Below are 20,984 nucleotides of genomic sequence, written 5' to 3'. Positions count from 1 at the left end.
TGATTCAGCTTGTATTGTTCATTTCTGTTTTTCAGATCAATGCTAATGACAGCCTGTGACCTTGGAGCTGTGACCAAACCGTGGGAGATTTCAAGACAGGCAAGTCATGATTAATAGCAGGGCTAAGAGGAGGCGGGACTGGCGGGACAATATTCCCAGGGCCCTGGCTTACAAGGAACCAAAACTGGAATCAATTTACAGTGGTATTAATGCTATAAAAAAATAGCAGGGGGTTTCTGCAAGAAATGGTTTATTGCATAATCTTTCCATGTACACATGCTGGCGAGCAGCACATAGGTACCTGAAGAGATCTGGCTTTACAACGCCTCCTCTTATTAACCTTTTAAATCCGTATCAAAAAAATGGATGGATTAAACAAAAAAAAAAAAAGCATTAGCCACATATAGCTGCCCTTACTTGTTTTGTCCCAAAGTTTTCCTTGGCAGTAGCAGAATCTTCCCTGAATCAAAAATACCAGTGATGTTCTACAGACTTTGATTAATATAAAATCTTCACTATATATGATAAAAGAAACATGTTCATTTTCTCAACACTGATGAAAAAAACCTGCAAGTTTTTTAGCATGCCTTTTTTAGCATCCTGTACTTAGAAACGAACAAATAAAAATTCAGGCTTCTGCTGCTGAGTAGGCTCTTTACAAATATACATAAAACTTGAGTCCAGCATTGACAGACAATTACAATGTGAGAAAGCAACCTGTCCCAAAAGTCTTGTCCTTTACCACATAATTTTCCCTCTTCTAGGCATCTTTCCTTACTCAGCATCCATCCTTAACTTTTCCAGTATGCGTGCAGCTGAGTGTGGCTAAGCACCTGGAGGGAGTTTGATTGGCTTAACAGCAAAGTGATAGTTAAAAAGATGGGGTGAAAAAGAGAAGCTAGACCAGAGTGCTAGTGAGGCAGGAGCAGCCAGACATCTTGGAGAAGGACAAGGAAGTAACAGAAGCTGAAAGGGACCTACAAGTTACATGTACATTAACTCAGTAAAAAAGCATTTATGTGGTGAGGGCTTCAGCTCAGCTTGCAGTTTTGTCAGATGAGTCTTTTTTGCTTTTATAAGCAGACTATGACAATAGTCCTTCTAAGGCTGCTACTCTTACTTGGCCAGAATATGGTCACCCCATATGGAAATCATGGGAAGTTGCTCAAATCCTGCAGTAGGAAAATGAGTCACAAGGTTTTTCAGTGCCACCTAGCCACCAGTGCAGTGCGTGCAATCCCTCCTCATTTTTTCTCTTTAACCCAGGGAGCTTCTCCATTTTCTCTGACAGCCAAAATATCAGGTAGGGTCTGTTTTCCATGTTGTCAATCTTTGTGCTGAATTAGTGCTGAAGTCTCTGGCGAACTGTTTTACATCCTTATCACTTTTTAGGTCTGTGGGTGAAAATCCCCCTGCCAGCCTAGTGTACAGGTTTACTTATATTGAAAAATCCAGTCTAGGATTGATCGAAACATTACCTGGTTGAGCAGAGAGGCTAATAAGTCCACAGAGGGAAAACAGGAAATAGCTGGACCTCAACTATGCTGAAGGGAGAAAAAAACATGAAAAGTGAGGGAGAAAGAGATCAAAATATATGAATCAAAGGGAATAAAGGCTACATGTAAGAAGGCAAAATTCAGGAAGAGAAGATAAACAAAAGAAGAGGGAAAGGGACACAAGGAGAACAGGAGCAGAATAGCAGTGAGAGACAGAGGTGGGACTACATCTTGATTATTTTTGTCCAATATACTTGGCAAACCCTTAATTGCTGCTAAGTTGTTAAATTATTCCTCTATCTGAAGTATTGATCCAGAATTTTATTAGTGCGCTGGGATTACATACATTATAAAGTTCCAAACTGTGTGATAGCCTGGCTCAAGATTTAAGAGTACTTTATAACATCAGTTCACCTACTTCCAATTTATTTTGGTACTCCTTATTTCAACTATAACAAGCTTAGGATTTGTGAATGTTAGCTACCACGCAGTTGCTAAAGCAAGAAATGTTGAGATTTTATGAAGTGCAGGTTCTCTGCATAGTTCACCCTCTTGTGCCTTGGCATTATGAAATCATTTTCTATCTTGAAAACGCTTGGAAACACCAGCAGGCATGACAAGAGCTTTAGGAACTGAATGACATCTTCAATAGATCAGTTTCCTTTATTTGCCTCTCAAGTGTCACACGTGCCTGCCTTCTAAGCCTCACACATGAGAAGAGTACAGTATGTAAAGGCTACTACGTCAGGATTGCTCAGTGTTTGACTTCCTAAAATTCCTGTTATTTCAATAACTAATTTTGTTTTCAAATCTTGTGGTTTTTTGAGAAGCACAGAACTCTGTTGTGAATAGAATATCTTCATTCACAAAAGTCAGAAAGATGCGTTCCAACTTCCAACCCACCAGTTCTTGATTTTGATTCACTGTAATAATCACCATCTTAATTCGTATTTAGATCCTGTAGTGATGACAGTCATGGGAAAAAAGTAAAGTCTAATGGAAAAAAAACCCTTTATCTTTTCACATTAAATTCAGACAACAGAGGTTATATGTTAAGTAAGTTTCTTTGATAAGTGAAGTTGTTTATATAGGGCAACAGCCTGTAAATACCCAGAGAGCTCTTGCACATTTTACAGACGGAATTGTGGATGCCAACAAGAAGTTATAATTTTTTATTCTGTTCTCAATACTTGAGTAACCTGCATATAACTGCATTGAGTGCTACCTCAACATTGCAATGTAATTACCCCGGTCAATTCCCTATGAAAAAGGGATAAGTGTGCCTATCAGTGGTTACGGCTATTTATAACCTCTGTATGCTCAGTCCTGAAAACTACATAAATAAGTGCCTGACATCACTCGTGTAAGCAGAACTATTCACTTCTTTAGAGTTAAGCACAGGCTGAAGTCATGGTCTGAAAAAGAACTCATTACCCTAAAAATGATGTAGCAAGAACTCTAATCTTTATGATGATTTATGTTTTAGGCAGCTGAGCTGGTAACCAGTGAGTTCTTTGAACAAGGAGACAGAGAAAGATCTGAACTCAAACTCACCCCTTCAGTAAGTTTTTATCACTTCTGAAATAGTTACTAACTTGAATAGGGTAAGAAAGTACCATTGGGTTCATTCAGAAAAAGCTAACTGTATTTTGTATGTAAAGAAAAACCTTGGAATAAATAAAAGCTTTGTCCAATAAGGACATGCATTTACAGCCATATATAAAAGCTCTCTGGTCAACTCAGTCACTTTTGCATTGAGCTCTTTTCCCCATTTTCTGTGCCTATTGCCCAGGTTATTCTCTCAGTTAATTTTCTAAGCAACAGGTATTGTTTTTAATACATAGTATTCAAATAAAAAAATCACCAGCCACTTATGGAAATAATAATTGTCAGGTTTACTTTATGTTGCAGCTATCTGTCTGTGTACTTGATGTATCAAATGCTGAAAAGCATTTCTATAGGTATGCAACTAAATATAACATCGTGATTGAAAGGGTAAATTGGTATTGAGTGGAATAGAGGCAGATGGGTATAAAGTGTCAAAGAAAAAAGTTTCATAAAGATTTTCACTGAACGATTTGAAGAGAAAGCCTTATCCAGATTAGATGCCTTAAAATGTTGACGAGCCATTATCTGGAGAGAACAGGAGAAGGGTAACAAAGTATTCTAAATAATTTAACTTACAAGCCATTCACAAACATGTTTATGCTTTCAAAAATAAAAAGACCGTTCCATTGGCTCAGACTTGTTCTTACTTCTAATACTCGCACACAAGCCTGTGGTGATGCAATGAAGCCAATAAAGTTAAAAAGTTGGTAGTAAATAACACTCAGTTACAATAAATGGCTTTTCACTTTGTATACTGTCAGAGGTTGGGACATTAATGGATTTCTTGCCTATAGTAGTTTGGTGTGTACATCTTCTCAGAAAAAATGGTAGCTATAGTCCAGAAAAAGAGTGATCAGTCAGTCATGGTATTTGCAATTCTGAGACCACATCTAGGCCAGAATGACTGCAAGTACCATTCTCCATAATATGGATGTAAGAGCCTTTCCTGCCTTTTATATAAATTTGCAAAGTGTTTCTTATGCTAATGAAGCATAATAGGAAATAATTTTGTTTCAACACACACATTAATGTTATTGTCGTCAAGTAGCAATGAATTCCAGTGCAAGTAGCCCAGGTCCAGCAAACTTAAGAATTATTTTAAGGTACATTATTACACGTACATTTTGGACATACTGTAGACTTGGTAGAAGTGCAGAGAAAGACAAAAGCCAGTGCTTTCTTTTGGACTCACGTCTTCTGAAAATCTGCATCCAAATAGCCTAGCCAGGTGGGAAAGAAGAGTGTATTACTATAAATATTTTCAGTATTTCCTCTATCATAGGAGCCCTCTCACTCTTCCTTTGGGCTCTGCAGTCTGCACCAAGGAATACAGTAATTTGTGGGCCACGTGTAGGATGCTTTGAAGCCATACAGCTTGAAGGAAGATTTTCCTCTCTCATTGGCCCTTCACAATTTCAAAAAATCCAGTAAACTGATGTATTAAGTGTCTTATGTTGGGACATAAGGCCAGTAAATAATTACAAAGTTTATCAGTTCTAACAGTTGATGGCTAAGGGTCAAAATCATGTAGAGTTTTACCACATTCATGAGGAATTTTTGAGCAAGATCAAATGCTGATGTATTTCATGACATATCTCTATGACAAACCACATAGAAAGCTATTGCTTCTGGTTAGATAAGAGTTGTCGGCAAAATGATGTGATATTCTCATATCTTACGACTCAAGGATTTTTTTTTCTTGTGTTGTGCTTATACCAATATGAAAATGACAGGATTTTTCAAAATAATTTGAATAGGAAATACAGACTTCTACAAAATCAAACCCAAGATTCTCATTTAAGATCACAGAGTCCTTGAATCTTACCTCCTGAATACACTGTGTGATACCTGTGTACGTCATAAAGAGCAGGCTACAGCTAGAAAGATTCAACCAGACATTATTAAATGTAAAGTAATATGTACAGTCTGGAGTTCCTAGAAGGTACAAAAGAAAAGTAAGTTTTCTCAGGAGACATCAACCTTGAGGAAATGGGCCCAAAGTAAGAACAGGCTTTCCACAGAAAAAGACAGAAAGGCTTAAAACTTGGCATATTCAGAGAGTAAAAAAAAAATTTAAAAATTTGGTAAATGGTATGGATAGGACCCTAGCAGGAGGATCAAAAACCTCTGGATGGAAAGCTGATGGACCCAAGTGATCTCAGGCAGGGTATGGAGGAAACTCAACTCACGTTCAAACTCTTCAGACTCAGTTTCTTCCGTCTCCTTTCAGCCAATAATTGAGCCTCTTAAACATCAGCTTCAACCTCTATAATTTCCTCTCTGGGGGAGTGCCATGAGCCATGAATTTGGCTGTTTCCAGGGGAACAAATTGATAACTGTTCCCAAAAGGGATCTATTGGTCCCCACCCTTTGGATTCATAGACGTGGCTGGTTCTGTAGAAGGGGTCTGTAACTGGGAGGGAGGGAGCCTGCCCAGATCTATCACTTTCAATTATGCTGAGCTGGAAAACCCTATGTGAGAAACGGGAAATCTCTACTCAAAGGTATCTAGTTTGCATTTCTACAGGAGGTTTCTTACCAGTTCACTCCAACTGTGATGCATTTATTTTACATCACAGAATTATAAAATTTAAATACATTCAACCTACAAATTTCAAAACAGAATTGAAAATAAACAGTTTATTTTTCATGTCAGACAAAGCAGCAGAAAGACTGCTGCAAAGATTGATTATGCTTTACAAAGTATTCTGGTTGTGAGAATTTGATCATAGCTCCGAAGTGCTGAATGATGTGTCTGTAAAATACTCCATCGTAATAAAGCATGACAGTTTTGTTCCCTTCTCAATTCAGGCCATTTTTGATCGGAACAGGAAAGATGAACTACCCAGGTTGCAGCTCGAGTGGATTGATAGCATCTGCATGCCATTGTATGAGGTAATTTTTACTTACTGCTCCTGTAGAGTCCAGAGAAGATTGTTCTTGCCTCTCTAGGGAAAAAGAGCTGGCTTACAGTGCAGCCTTGAAGGCTGTTTGAACTCTTATCTTTTTTTTGATTTTACCAAAAGTCTGAATTCTATGCAGAAATCCTCAGATTCCCTAAAGATGGTAATATCTGTAAATAAAAGCTGATAGGGCAACTGTTTATTTTATTATGTTTGAGACAAACTGATTCTCATCATGGCAAGGTGTGGAGAGTTCTGCAGAGAGGTGCTGGAGGCACAGCCTCGTGAGGTGCTGCTGTCGAACCTGTCTGAATATCTGTAACCCAAAGGGAAGCTCAAGGCTGAGTCTTTGCACTCCCTCTTGGCTCCTTTCCAAACTGTTAAGGGGCACTCTAGGCCAAGCCTTTAAGGTCAGTGAAAAACGATTTGCGGTTTAACCTGTATGCTGTTTAACTTGGAGTTTACTCTTTTAATCATGCTTCTACACAGACTGCCTGGGTGCTTGGTATAAGGTGTATAAGCATTCAAATACTAAGGCTATAAATGACCAGAATAATACTTCTTTCGTTTTTTGGATTAAACCAGCTTCAGAATTTGACTCATGTAACATAAGCTTCACCATTTTAACTTTTTCTCTTACCTGTATAGAGAGCAGAACTACATGAGCAGGATGATAAATGGAAAATAACACTATAGAAACCTAACCATCAATAACTGTGTCAGGCAGTCTTCCTCCTACTCACTGAAACCACACAGACTGCCTTATGCCACTAAAGACCACCACTTTAGTCATTGATACCTGAGAAAACATGGGGGTGTTCTCACTAGGCATTTTTGGGGAACTGAAACAAGTTCTCCCTGTTACCACTGTACCCTAAACTGCCTCACATCTCCAAGCAATGCATGGGTCAGTGCTGATACAAAGCCAAGAGCTGGGAAGCAGGTACCAGTTCCCATGTTAACGTTAAATTGATGAACTCGTGCCTGAATTGTAGCTTCCCTACACACAAACAAAAATTAATTGACCGTTCTTATAGACCAGATATGTCACCAGTAGCATATGAGGTAAGAAGGATGATGTGCTTCCCCTGCCCTCTATACCTTGTGGCATCTGAGGCTGCCACTGTGGCAAATAGTGAAGTGATTGCCCAGCACCAAAGGCAACTCCTGTTGTGTGACATAGATGACATGCACTTGTGTAAACAGCGAGGTGGGCTACTGCTTTCCCAGTAGATCCTGTCCTTTTCTTAGTTCGGTCTTTGTCATGATTAAATAAACTAAGGCTATGGCTTTCAAACAATTAAGGCAAAGCAAGCACAGAAGAATAATATAAATCTGTATTTTTTAAAATACCAAGATCATTTTGGATGGAGCGGGGCAGGGGGAAACTGACCTTGGATGAAAACTCTTGAAAAATAGTGTTCCTTTCAATATAATAGTTCATATTACACTAGAATGCATATTATACCAAAATTCATGATTTGTAATAGCATCTGTAATCCAAAAATGTACTATAAAGCAGGAAGAGCTGATAATCAGCCCATCCTCTGCATGAGAAGACTACATCTGAGCACTAAAGCTCTGGTTAGTTAGCTCCATCTTAGCAGGAGATCTCTGGGGAATATATTCACATCTGATTTCCCTGCTTTCTGCTGTCTTTGCATCATGCTGTGCAGCTATTAGCCTGCTGCTCAACAACTTAAAAAAGAGACACCATCAAACCTGGAAGTCATTGCAGCACCAGCCTTAGGGGTAAACAGAAAACTTGATGTCATAGTATCACACTGCGGGAGATTCTCTCTTCAATGTGGAGCCAAGTTTTAATTTTCATATCCAGCTTAATCAAACCTCAATACACATATCACATCAGCAGTGTATTCAGGCATTGTAAATCCTCCATTTAGGGCTGGCTGAACACTACAGCTATGGCCAAGTCCTAGATTTCTTTTTTTTTTTCTTTCTAAATGTATTCTTTAAAATTCTAGCCATTGTAATATGCTGTAGGGACTGCATGTGGGGAGGGAATGGGTTACATCATTACACTAGCAACATAAAGAGGCAGAGTGGCAGCTGACAAATTAGTAAAATCTTAGCAGTACTTATCTAACTCACTAGCATCGTGCTTATAAAAACCGTATGTTTGAAATAAACATTTGACACTCATTTTAATACCAAAATTACAACATTAAACCATAGAGAACAAAATCAAGGCTTTCACGTGTAGTTTTTTCCATGCTAGTGATTATAAGTTCTGAACCCCTACAGGCAGATCCTAGCATCCAGAGCCCTGAAGGGAACTCCGTGGGGAATGTGTGTGTCCATACCAAGGCAGCTGCTGCAGCAGGACCTGATGCTGTGCTCTGTGTTATTGACACACAGTACCCGTGGTCGCAGCAACCAGGGAATGTTGGCAACTCCCATTAAACTCAGGCAGGAGATCAGCATAGCCCCCTGAAATTTTCTTTGCTCAAAGTAGTTCCCGAGAGTAGGCTATTCTTGGCAGCTGCGGATGTCTGAAGTATGCGATAGAGAAGGAACTTCACAGCCCAAACTTCCAGAAGTGGTATGACACCACCCCAGTGCCACTGACAGTACTATAACAAACCATATCTTCTCCACAGTCCAAGCTTATGAGCTAGGCTACATGCCAGAGTGCCCATGAGGAACTCATTATACTTAAAACAGCGTATAGATTTTGCAGAGCATTTTAGAGAGTTATGGCTTTCCTAGCCTTATTTTTTTTCTCCATTCTGAAACATTCTTTGGGACTTGATCAGTCTTCTGGGGAGGTTTGGCTCTACCTCCTCCTTAGGCATCTGCTCCGCTCTCTGTATTTCTTTAGCTCAAGACAACATACTTTGAGGTGCAGTTCTTCTCCCAAGTAAAGGATAATGAAGTCTCCTTTCTCAGGGAATGCATATCACATCCCTCTGCTTACCTGGCTAGAACCGTTTTCTGAGTTTGGCCCCTTTTTGTGAGAAAGTTTACAAGTGACTAGCAAATCATCAAGATCTGTGCACCTCCATTAGCAATCCTGTTTGACTGCCCCTTGAATGCGTATCCTACCCGGAAGAAAGAAGGTCAGATTTACAAAACATGCTACATCATAAGCTAACATGGAGCTTGAAGCTGAATATGGATATCTAATGATAGCTGGGTTTATAGAAAGCAAACAAACAAACAAAACAACCCAAAGCCAAATATCAGGAATTATGCACAGCTCGATTTCTTATATCCAAATGTCTAAATCCAAGCCCTTTTTTGTGTTTGCTCTGTAAGCATGACTCTGCTCTTGGCACAAGGTGAGCCATGGCTCTGCTCCCTTGCTCTCTCCCATATCTGCTGCTCAACGTGGGAATCAAGCCACCTCCAATTTCAAAATACCTTAGTAATCAAATCTGTTTCCTTCACAGCGTGGATCAAAGGTTTGTGAAGATAAAAGCTTCCCAATTTTTTGTTCATTGCTTTTTATTACACTTGGGACGTTATAATTTTATTGAATTTACTTTTTTGTTACTGTAGTGATCACTGATCAGAGTATTTTTATGTGACAGTGGAGTTTTTGCCTTGAGTAGCAGAACAGCCATCCATTTACTCTGAAGCTCTGATTTTAGGGGCTTTAGTTACGCTTTACTGCATCACATTTGCTCTTCATTCAAAAATGCAGCAAGAAAAGTGTTCATCAGTAGAGATGAGAAACAAGCTTATTAGAATAATAATTGATAAGGAAAAATGCTCTTTTTTTTTGAACAGTAGAGCATTTCAAGTCTCCTAATGTAGCTTCAGTGTGAAGTAATAATCCCCTTTTTTGTTAGAATATTCTATAAAGGGGAAGCAAATGCAACTAAAGCAGAAAATCTAAGACATCCCACTGAAAATAAAGCACTATGGCTACACTGACAGCTGTGTTCACACACAGAGAAAGTATTCTGTACCTATTTGGACATACATGTTTTTGTAACAGGAAACAGAATTTTGATCGTTAAGACAAATTACCTCTCTGACCCTCCAGCAAAGACATGCTAAGAGTTTCAACACTAACAGATTTCTCTCCTGGACTCTGCGGTTTGTGTGTACCTAAAACAGAATCAGTCACAGATTTTTCCCAACTCAGATTAGATTTCTTGGTGGGGAGCAGACAGAGTGGGAGAGTGACGATCTTATTCTTTTTAATCATTATTTTTCTCACAAACAACATCAAAGCTTCAACAATACACATCAAACAAAAGATGCTAACAGAAGCCCAGCTCTGTTCACAGCATTGTTAGGCAGAGACAGTAACACTATGAATAGCAGGGCCAAAGGCCATGCACTCTGCTTCTGGGCAAATAAATACATAGTCAGGTAGTCAGTGACAATGACAGCAGCTATTTAAATTTAAGGGAGATGTCTTTGTGGAAGATAAAGAAGCTCATGGCTTTTACAACTTATGCGTGCCTGAGATTGCCCTGCTCACCTCTACCTTGGTGCTCCATTGAACCGCTCCATTTTAGTGCTATTTTTAGCGCTATTCAAGATTTTCTTGGGTATTGAGAGCTTTAAACATATAATAGTATCTACAGAAGTGAATTTGCATTACTCCATCCAGGATTCTAGGGGCAATCTGGGAAGAGTAGAAACATTTATGTTTAGCCTAGCAAATACTTTCAATGTTTTGAACGGAATGTGGAGGGACAGAGTCCTTCTTTGTCACATTGTTTGACATACTTAGAAAGAAATCTAATCACTCTTGTCTACAACTCCAAGAGCTCTGATATGCCTGTCTTCCTACAGAAGATAATGTCTGGCCTTGTAATTATATCTATTTTTAGAATATGATGATGTAGCTGCAAAAGCATCTATTGTGCTTGTAAGCATACATTAAACGAACAGGGTATCATAAAAGGTAGAGCCTCTACAAAGCATAGAAAAAATATACAGAAGTCTCCAACAATCATGGCTACCTCTGTGCTTTAACTTCTCCAGTTCAAAAGCTGACTCTTGACACCTGAATTGGAAGTGTATATGCACATAAAGTGATTTTTTTTTTTTTCCAAAAGTGTATAGTCTAGTTACAATTATAAGGTAGGAGATTAAGCTTTTAATATCACTTTGCAGAGAAGGAGGAAAAGGTGTGCTTTAAGAATCATGCTTACACTTCTGTGTCCTGAGGCAGCCCTTCCTCAGTTACCACTTCTATGCCTTTCCGTCATTCCTTCAATTGCAATTTTGCATAAGGAAATATTGATCAGAACTTCAGGGTTTGGACCACTCCTCTAGAAGTTCTGCTTGTCCGGAATGGACTATATGGCATGGCTTGGTCCTTGCTTGGCAAGATTCACTGGTTGCAGACAAACCAATTACTTTTTCTTTCAGATTTTTCTGTCCTCTCCATACAGTCAGAACTAAAAAACTTTTAAAATTATTTAATGAGGAAGAGTTTATTTGTATGAACATTTAGGAAATGGCTTGCTGTACCCACCATTCACCCATACCTGGGGTTGTTGGTACAAAAGTCAGAGCACTGCTGTTCTAAGTTTACAACTAGTCAAGGGGCAGGGATAGCACTATGCAGTGAGCTGTTCACCATGAGCCACATTCCCTGAAATATGGTCACAACTTGTCGAGAAGAGTTTTAACAACAACAAAAAAAAAAAGGGGAAATCAGGACTAAGCTATTCAGAAAAAAATGTGTTCCCAGGAAGCAATTGCATCAGCTTTCTGACTCCCATTGAAATCAGCTTTTCCTTTGTAGCATGTTAAGGGAAGTGGAGGATAACTTTCAATAGATCCTAAAGAATACCGTAAAGATGCACGCTTTTGGCAAGGCTTATTTCTGACGTTCGATTTGGGCACAGAGAGTGAGAGATAATGCATCTGTGCTTCCTGGGACTGCCTGGCTGACAAGGATTTGTACGGCAGATAGGCTCAGGATGCCGTATGTGATACACCATGGACTGAGGCTGCACAGACGTTGGCAGATCAAATTAGTCTCACTTTGTGTTGAAATCCAGGGGGTAATATTATCCAAGGAAGAGCAGGTGCAACATATTCTGCTGCGTTTGTAAGAAATTTGCTTCAGAGGAAACTTAATCAGGCCAAATGCCAGTGGTGGGGAGAGTTGGGAGCTAAAGATTACATTAGGAATAAGGATTTGTCCCAGAGAAAGGAGATTTTGGCACTACAGAAGGATCTTTCTGTAGCCTTGAAATCGGAACTGAACTAGGTTCTGCACTTTTGTTGCTTTGTTACTTGTCTACTAATGAAGAATCTAAGGCCACATGGAGTGAATTCTATTGAACTTTTAGAAAATTCAAATACTATGACTGTATTACAATCTACAGTAACGGAATAAGCATCATCAACCTGTTTTTCTTACCTCATGCCTTTAATCTAAGAGTCTGGGGGTTTTTACTACTTTTTTACTAATAGAGAGGAAAGGTGAAGAAAAGCTATACAAAAAAGAAAAACCAGGAAATGAAGAAAGAATGCTTTTATTTGCAATTTCCTTCTAAGTCAGTCACTATTTCATGGTGTAATACGGAAAGCCATAGTTTCAGTGGTTTCAGAGCAAGGATTTTTGTGTCTAAGAGTATCATGAACTTAGGGAACAAAGATCCTGATCCTCTTTTTTTTTTTTTGTTTCCTGAGAGCAGGGAGGGATTCATTTTGCTTTTGGAAATTAACAGAACGTTATTTTTGCTAAGATTTTTGTAAATTGGTGAGATTATTGATGACACATTGTATTACTATCAACAATTTCAGGAACTTACAAGTTTTCCCAAGTTGCTTAGGAGAGGCAGCAGAAACAAGTACTTTTCCCCTTCAAACAAGAGTACTTCAACTTCTCAGTCATTTCATGCCAAAAAGGTCTCGACTGAAAGGACAGGTCATCAACAAAGAAATTTGGGAGAAGGTAGAAAAACCAACATTTGCCATTGACTTTAGTGAAGCTAAGCTTCACTAAAGGCTTCCAGCCCGATCTGTGAGAAAAAGTGAATAATTCATAATACTACAATTTCTGTTGCTGTCTTATTTAGAATTATCTGCCCAATGTGTTGCGAAGGACACACAGTCGTGTATGGAAATGTATATAAAGATCTAAGGAAGCAGATTGAAAAGTTGGCAGATAAGGTAGAAGAGACAGCCAATAGAGGGAACTCAAATTGTACAGCAAATCTGAAAGAAGATAAATGGATAATTTAACAGCCATTCAGTTTTCAAGAAAGACAAAGCACAAACTACATTGCATCAGAAAAGGACTAGAAATGATGATGGATGAAACGCTTCAAGTAAGTGTTTAACACAACAGAATCACAGTTGCCTGCAGAATTCCCAGCTGAGAGCAAATTCAAAGAACTAAGTAAGGATATGAGACTGATACGGTTTGAAGAGTTTTTCAAAATCCATTTAATAGTAAGGCAAAAGACATTGATCAGCTGCTTGGTTAAAAAGTTGAAAGGAAGAGTTAGAAACATTCTGTCTCTCTTATGCTTTAGACATAGAATCAAAACCATAAGGAGCAGAGCCAAATAAGAAGTTGTTTATGAAATAATAACTCTTCCTCTTCTGAGCAAACCCGTGGTTTCATGAAATTATTATGAACAGATGAATCATTTGCAGCTCTAGCAACACATCAGTTAAGCTAGTTCAGTAGGTGCCCAGTCCTTCAGTATTACCCTTTCCCTTTGACAGCATTGCATGTTTGATATTGGCCAGAGAACATTTGGCTACCAGGAGCTCTGTACATATTGTCCTCCCTGAAGTACCTGGCATGTTTTACCAGTGGAGAATCTTACTTTATAATCATCTCTCTACAGTATGCATGTTTACTTACAAAGGAGTGTAGCATTATTCTTGCTAATGTACCATCACCATAAAGAAGCATAACGCTAATTCATAGTGAAAGAGCTGAACACTTGTGCATGTATTAGATCCCTTTCCAGTCACAATTAGCTTCCTTCCGCACTGCTAATAATTTTTATGAAGAAGCTAAAAGAAACTCCTGTTTTCTATCAGGGAAATTAGTAGTATATTCATTTCACCTAATTACATTACTAGGCATCAAAGAAAAATTCCCTGGCAAAATACGAAAGTAATGCACTGATGTACTTGATGACCTGGACCCCTCCTCAACAAACCCCACAAGGAATAAACAGTCTCTTTCAGCTATGAGGAGATTGCAGTAATTTATTTTTTTCATGAACTCAGCCACCTCCCAAATACAGGAGTTGTTTTTTTTCTGGAACATAATGATTAAATATGGCCCTAAATCAGTAGGGCAAATTACTAATTCATTTATGCACACAGTCGGAGGTTCATAGAAGTTAATTCCTATATCTTCTCTATATTGCTTTATCTTCTGTATTCTACGTATAGAAAGTAAAATTTTAGCAGACTTTTTGGTTTTAGTACATGGGCATATATACAGAAATATTTTGGGGTTTTCAAAACAACTTCCTTCAAGTATTTGTATTATGAAGATCAAATCTGTGGATGACTGCAGTACAGCTTCCCTTTTATTTGAACTAATCTGAAGTTCAAGGACTTTCAGATAAATGGCTCACCTTTGGCCTATGTATTTTCACGTGAAAGCCACTTCAGCAAAACTCAGGAGTCCAATTCAGCTTTGCTGTAACTGGTCATGACTCTCTTGACTTCAGCAATGCTTCATATGCTTACACCAGGTCTGAATTTATCCCTATGGCTTCTCGGTCACTAGTCCTCCTTTCCAACTCAGAAACTGCCTACATAATAAAAGTGATTCATTAGAAACCACTGGGTTCCAAAGTAGAGTGAACACTGAGACCTATAACTTTTTGATATGTGATCAGTCATAAAAATGAATTTATATGGTCTTATTCCATAAACTCACTTTACAAATATTAGACCCGCAACCATACTTCCGTGAGCTGTAATCTTGTCAAAGCTCATAAGTTAAGCAAGGTCAAAATTGGTCAATATTTGGATGAGAATATCCAGGGGAAAAAAAAAGGAAAGTATATCCTCTGGAGGTCCTGCAGTGTTTGTAAGTCAGGGGATACTGTGCTCCTCTTTAAAAGGATTTGGTATTAGTCTTAGAATACAACAAAATGTTGTATTTGCTTTAGCAATAGTTTAGACTCTGGCCACGTCTGTGCTGCATCTTGGCTGTTTTAGATAACATCCTTTCCCAGGGGTGAAGGTGATGTAGCAGATGAAGTCCTCTGGCCCACCACCCTTCAATCCAGGAGGTAGATCTACCAACAAACGCCTCCACTGCTACCCATTACCCTCTCCCTAAAGGGGTTTGTTGCTACTTCCACTATTTCTGCATTCTCTGTGCTTTATCTAGCCAAATACACCTGAGAAACAAATTTCTATACCCAAGAAAAACGTTCTCCCCTCCTTATCTATAAGTATCCTCCATAAGTAGCTTCCTCTGAGTGTCTCATGCTCTCCCCCTTTTGATCTCTTCCTTCAGGCAGCCCTGCCCCTCTCCCAGGGGCACACACCAGATTGCAGAAGCGCTTTTAACCTTTTCTTGTACTGGAGGAGCTTATATGCAAGAGGAGCTATACTTGTGAAAGTACTCTGTGGGCAGAGCAGTCCGTAGTCACAAAAGACACCTAAATAATTGAAGGTGGTAAGAAAAAGTCTGTGCTATACAGTAGCTTTCTGAGAAACAGCTTAGTCACACATCTGAGGTAATAATGTATGGCTGCAGAAGGGAATTGCAAACCTATCTGGCTTTTCCTAATGTCAAAGCACGCAGCCACCAGCATGACCGCTCTTCAGCACCCTTTATCACTCTGCAATTAAGAACAGCTTTTACAGCAAAGGAAATAAAACGGGAAAAGTCACCAATGCTGTACCTATTGCTGTGCAGCAGGGCAGCTGCATTGCAGTGGAAGGACAGCACGTGGGCACCGAGGTCCCAGGCAGGGGTTCCCTCTCCCCCCAGTGCTGCCGCGCCAAGGAGGGATGAGGAAGAAGGGTGTTTCTGGAGCTCTGAGTTCATGTGGTGGCATCCCATGCCAGACAGCTGTTGAAGACCAAGCCTCTTCCTACTAAAGCAAATAATAAATTGGGCGTTAAGAAGCTGGATACCAAATTAGACAGATCAGTAGCAAAGCTGTTCGTAAGAGGCATGCATCAAAAATAGTGGCGTGGAGGAACAGTACATCAAAGGAGTTCTCATGCAATAAAATGGAAAGTAAAAAGTGCAGCCAGGAGGTAGAAAACCCTGACTAGACTACAGCCAAATAAATTTAAATAGCTTTGGGAATATATTGGTGGTTTAATCCGGATCAGGAACAGGTGCTATGAATGCAATTCAGTAAATGGTTGAGAGCCTGCCAGAAGGGAGAGAAATGTGTTGCTTTTGAGATAATTTCCCAGAAGCTTCATAAAAGAAAATTGATTACTAGAGTTTAATAATTAAAACAGGGCCAGATATATAGTAATCAAACGAGTTTTTAATTACATCTCAAGCAGAAATAAAATCCAATTTGTGTACTTTGTATCAGAAAAGTCCTACTGAAATGCTTTGATAGGTGGAAAAAATAAAGTAAGAGCTAATTTCCATAGGAATTATAGTAGTTGGTTTAATTAAAAGACTCAATCAGAATGAAAGAGTCCCAAAGTGAAAGGATACTAAATACAGAAGCAGTGGTTTAAATATCAAATCAATGTCTGAATAAAGACATTTTATGGACCAAGTGCAAAATCTGCACTGTCAAGTATCCCTAACCTAAATTAATGTGCAACAGAATTAAGTTTCTTAAAATTACACTGTATATTTTGTAAGTATTCCATAGAATTAATTGCTTGTGCTATGGTAAAAACGAGTATCAAAGACATGGTTTATTCTTTCTTAAATACTCCTTTTAATTTATTTCAACAAAGTTAATGTTATTAGTTAACCATTCTCATTATTTACCTGGTAACCTCTGTTGCACCTGGGTTATTAGACTCCGTAATATGCACTTAGGTATACATTTCTAAGAAATATACGTATTTACTTTTGGATTTAAAATGTGTTTGCAGCTCATAAGATGCAGTGATTACTGTAGAACTGTGTGGGTGCTTCTTGAATCCATTCCCAATCTACTTGGGCTTCTGGTCTCTGCTGTAGTCGATGCAAAGCTAATTGATCTAAGCAGCTCAAGCACTGAGAGTCCTCCTGGCACTGTATGTGAGAGGGCTGTCTCCTGCCGTAAGAGCGTGGCATATGCCTAGGCCTGGAGGGACAGGCACAGCAGTAGGTGCTCGTGCCCAGACCTCTGCATTTGCCCCCTGGCACTAGGATTGCACACATCACGGTCTTGTGGTCTAGTCTTGGAAACGATACAGTACAGAAAGGACACAGACGTAGCCGAGAGCTGCACAGCCTCTCTGAGACAGAGGCCACTGTCCCATGTGCTGCTTCTCCTCGACGTTGCCTGTAGCAGGTATAGGTTGCTGGTATAGCATTTGAGACAGGAACAGCCCGTACTGCATTTGTGCTAACAGATCCTGGGGCTGACAGGGTGTGGGTGCAGAATGCCATCTTTGTGCTTAGAGATGTTTGAAATACACGGATTTTTAAGCATTGATTTTTTTTTAAAATCTAAATACTGGAAAAATTCTTTCATGAAAACTTTTTCAAGATTTTAGAAATACCAGCAAGCTTAACTGCCAGTAGATGGATACTGGCTTGCACAGAAAGGATCTGATAAGTTGCTGTCAAGAGTTGAATATTTAATGTGCTACCTCTAGACACTGAGCTGGCAGTGGTAATGCAGGTGCTAATGACAGCAGCAGCCAGCTTTTCAGGTATTTTCCGGTGTTTATAATGTATTACTGCCCCTCTGCTTTGGACTCCCACCAAATCAGGTTTGAGGAATATACAATGGTCTGAAACAAAGAGCTAAAACTGGGGAGCTCTGAGGCCACGGTGATGGGAATGTTACAAAGCCACGTCCAATTCTATCAAATGAATGACTGTCACTAGCGAGCAGTACTGTATGTGGCAGAGACTGCAGTAAACTCTGCCTCTGACCCCAGGCCCAAGGCTGCAAAATTATCTGCCCGATCTGTGCCATATTCTAAGGAAATAATTTCAAGCGGATTTGCTCCTAGTTCCACACAAATCAGCTTCTTACTCATGGCGTGATTTTTCAGAAGTGCTGAGCATTCATATTTTCTACTGAAGTCAACTGAAATTGCAAGTTTTCAGCACGTCTTAAAACCAGGCCATTAACCCTTAATTATCATATAATAGCTCAATTAAAAATCTACCAAGACTTACTTCAGTAGCTAACCAAGCTCCCATGGCTTGCAGACTAGCTATAAAAAAAAATCCAGTTCTTTAGTGGTGTCTGTGCTCTGGGGGCCATTTAAAAGGATTGCTGTTAACCCTGCTATTCAAAGCAAATAATGAAAATTATCAACTACGAAGGTACCTGCTACCCCTTCCCTTTCTTTTCCTTATAATTTTCTGCACTTTTAGAACAACTTTTCCTGTCTCCTCTGTCATTTTTTTTAAAACTTGCACCAACCCTTTATTTCAAATGACAAATACGTAGTTTCCATCAGAGAAAGCAGGATACACAGCTCTCAGCAAAACATACTTACTGCTAGTTAAAAAAGCTGCAAAAGAACAAGACTCCTCTGTCCTGAAAGGGCACATTACATGGCTTGGGAGGTAACTTGTGAACCCTTTCTTCACATCTGGGTGCTGCTGTTAATGAGGTTCTGTCTCTCTTTAATGTAGGGACAAAACCAAGTGAAGCACTTGTGGTCTTTCCACATAAGCATTTGCTACTTTAAAGGGGAAGGTAAAATAAACTTCTAGCAAAGGTGTGCAGGAATTACATAATTTAGGGGCTGATTCAAAGTCAGCAGAAACCAGATAAAAGATTCTTAACTGGCTTCTGTGAGCTTTGGACTGGGTATGTAGAAAAGAGATGATTTCAGTGCAGACTAAAGACAATTATTTTTTTCTTTATTTTGAGCACACAGAAATTTTTTTTTTTTTTTTTTTTTTTGCCAGCTTTGGAAAGCACAGTACTGTTCTGGTTTACTCATCTATGGGAAATAAGAATGTAGCACTAGGGGGAGTCGGAAGGTTATTTCAGCTTTGTCCAACTGGTATCTAACCAGTGCACCTCCTGCTCATAGCTGCCAGCAACCAGCCTCATGTACTTGGGGGATGCTTACTCAAAAGGACTATTTTTAAGGATTACAAGAAAGCTAAAGAAGTTGACCAGCAAGTCTGCCACCTTATGTGCTTTTTTTGACATTTTTGGTGGCTTACATAAAGCCTCAGGTAAAACAAGTAAGATAAAGGGATCTCAATGGGAACAATAAGCTTTACCTACAGAGGAATTTACAGCTGGGGGTGAGGAGGGTGGGGGCCTGGTGCAGACTGAACTCTTTTTATTCTGTTACTCCCTGGACTGTCCATCAAAGGAGCAGAAATATTGTCAATATTTTTTATCTCATCTTTTTTTTTTTTAATCTTCTTCCAGTGTCTAGTGAAGCTGAATGTGAAACTGAAGCCTATGCTGGACTCTGTGGCAGTAAACAGAAGTAAATGGGAGGAGCTGCACCAAAAAAGACTTCCTTCTCAGGCGGCATCCTCATCCTCCTTTTCCTCTAGCTTTACCGTGTCTCTCAAAGACATAAATTAAGCCTGCAAATGTCAGTGTCGCTTTTCGATAAGAGCTGTCTGAAAGGTTTTCATAAAGGTTTTCATAAGCTTTGGCCCACCATTTTTTTGAGAAATGCTTTCGCAGACGTGCTTAATTGATTGGATATTATCTTGATGGCAGCATAGTTTGCTTTTACTGGGAGGCTTAGTGGGACTGAAAGGAAGGCCTGCAGTGAGATGGTGCTGGTATCTGGAGCGGCACGGAAGACAGCACAAGAAGCATTCATTCAGCTCCACTACATTTCAACTGCCGCTGTAAAAATCTGTAAAGCTGACAACAGACTGAAATATAAGAACTTACAGCTTAATAAAATTAATAGTACAGAGCAGAACTGGGATGCAAGCTGGTCAATTCATGTGCAAGGAGCTGCAGGAAAACAGAATAGTATGTAATTACATTGTTGTTTTGCATCTCTTCAGTACATGTTATGAATCAATTATGCCTGCTTTTGTGATGTTCCTCTCTCTTCCCTCCTCTTTTATGCCTGAGTGTTCTGAAAAGCCTGCTTTGTATTCTAAAGAAGTATTTTTTTACAACAAAGCTTCTTAGTGATTGATCAGGGCCTTTAGAATTGCCTACCTTTGCTACATTTAAAAACAAACTTTATTATCTTTAAAAACACCAACCTGTCCCTGCTTCCCTGAGAAATTCATATTAACAGTGCAGTAAATTTCTCAGCAAGGGGAAGTTTGCATAAAGGTAAAATATTGCATGGTAATTTTAGAGGTGTTTTTTTTCCGTTTCTTTAAAAAATGCTCTTTTAACACATTCATTTCTTTTTAATTACAGTGTCCCCTAAGGAAAAAATTAATAGGCTTTAATGAAAATAGAATACAAATAAAAAAGGAAATCTGTTGCCTTGTGCTTCAGGTTTATATTACATTGAAAAGTCAACCATGGATAAGCCTTTCTAGTATAACTTCCAGTCGAAATTAATATTTTGAAATGGTGGAGAGGAAAAATATCATCACACTGGACTGACTACCTCTTACTTCTCTTGCAGTTCTTTCAGTACAATTTGAGATGCTATTAATACAGCTAGCACAGCACTAGTCAAGGCTCTCATGTAGATGTCTGTGGTAGAGGTGTTCATAAAAATCTAATCAAACATGATAGGTCACAAAACCAAACGTGTCTAATTCTATGTGATGACGCTAGTATTACCTGAAAGTTGGTCTCTTTCCATTAGTACAAAGATCACTAGTGTAGCAAAACTGTGATCTATAATACGAGGGTGCTTTCTCTGCTGCATGACCCGACACAAGAGGAGTCATGTTGCAGGGCTTACAAGTTCCCATTCACAGGGAAAAAAAAAGCCTTTG

At 39.1% G+C, this 20,984-nt stretch overlaps 1 protein-coding gene across 1 annotated transcript in view; it reads left to right on the top strand.

The window, feature by feature from the left end:
* Nucleotides 1–19,641, top strand: part of PDE11A (phosphodiesterase 11A) — a 134,443-nt gene extending 114,802 nt beyond the window's left edge. Inside the window, exons 17-20 of the mRNA XM_074145784.1 lie at nucleotides 36–103; nucleotides 2,987–3,057; nucleotides 5,916–5,999; nucleotides 19,480–19,641. Of these exons, the coding sequence (XP_074001885.1) occupies nucleotides 36–103; nucleotides 2,987–3,057; nucleotides 5,916–5,999; nucleotides 19,480–19,641 (385 nt within the window). The remainder of the gene's footprint in view (nucleotides 1–35; nucleotides 104–2,986; nucleotides 3,058–5,915; nucleotides 6,000–19,479) is intronic.
* The last annotated feature ends 1,343 nt before the right edge of the window (nucleotides 19,642–20,984 follow it).

Source organism: Numenius arquata, chromosome 3 (genome assembly GCF_964106895.1).
Source record: "Numenius arquata chromosome 3, bNumArq3.hap1.1, whole genome shotgun sequence".
NCBI classification, from domain to species: Eukaryota; Metazoa; Chordata; class Aves; order Charadriiformes; family Scolopacidae; genus Numenius; species Numenius arquata.
The sequence above is the reverse complement of the archived record's forward strand: the minus strand, read 5'-3'. Positions and strand labels throughout refer to the sequence as shown.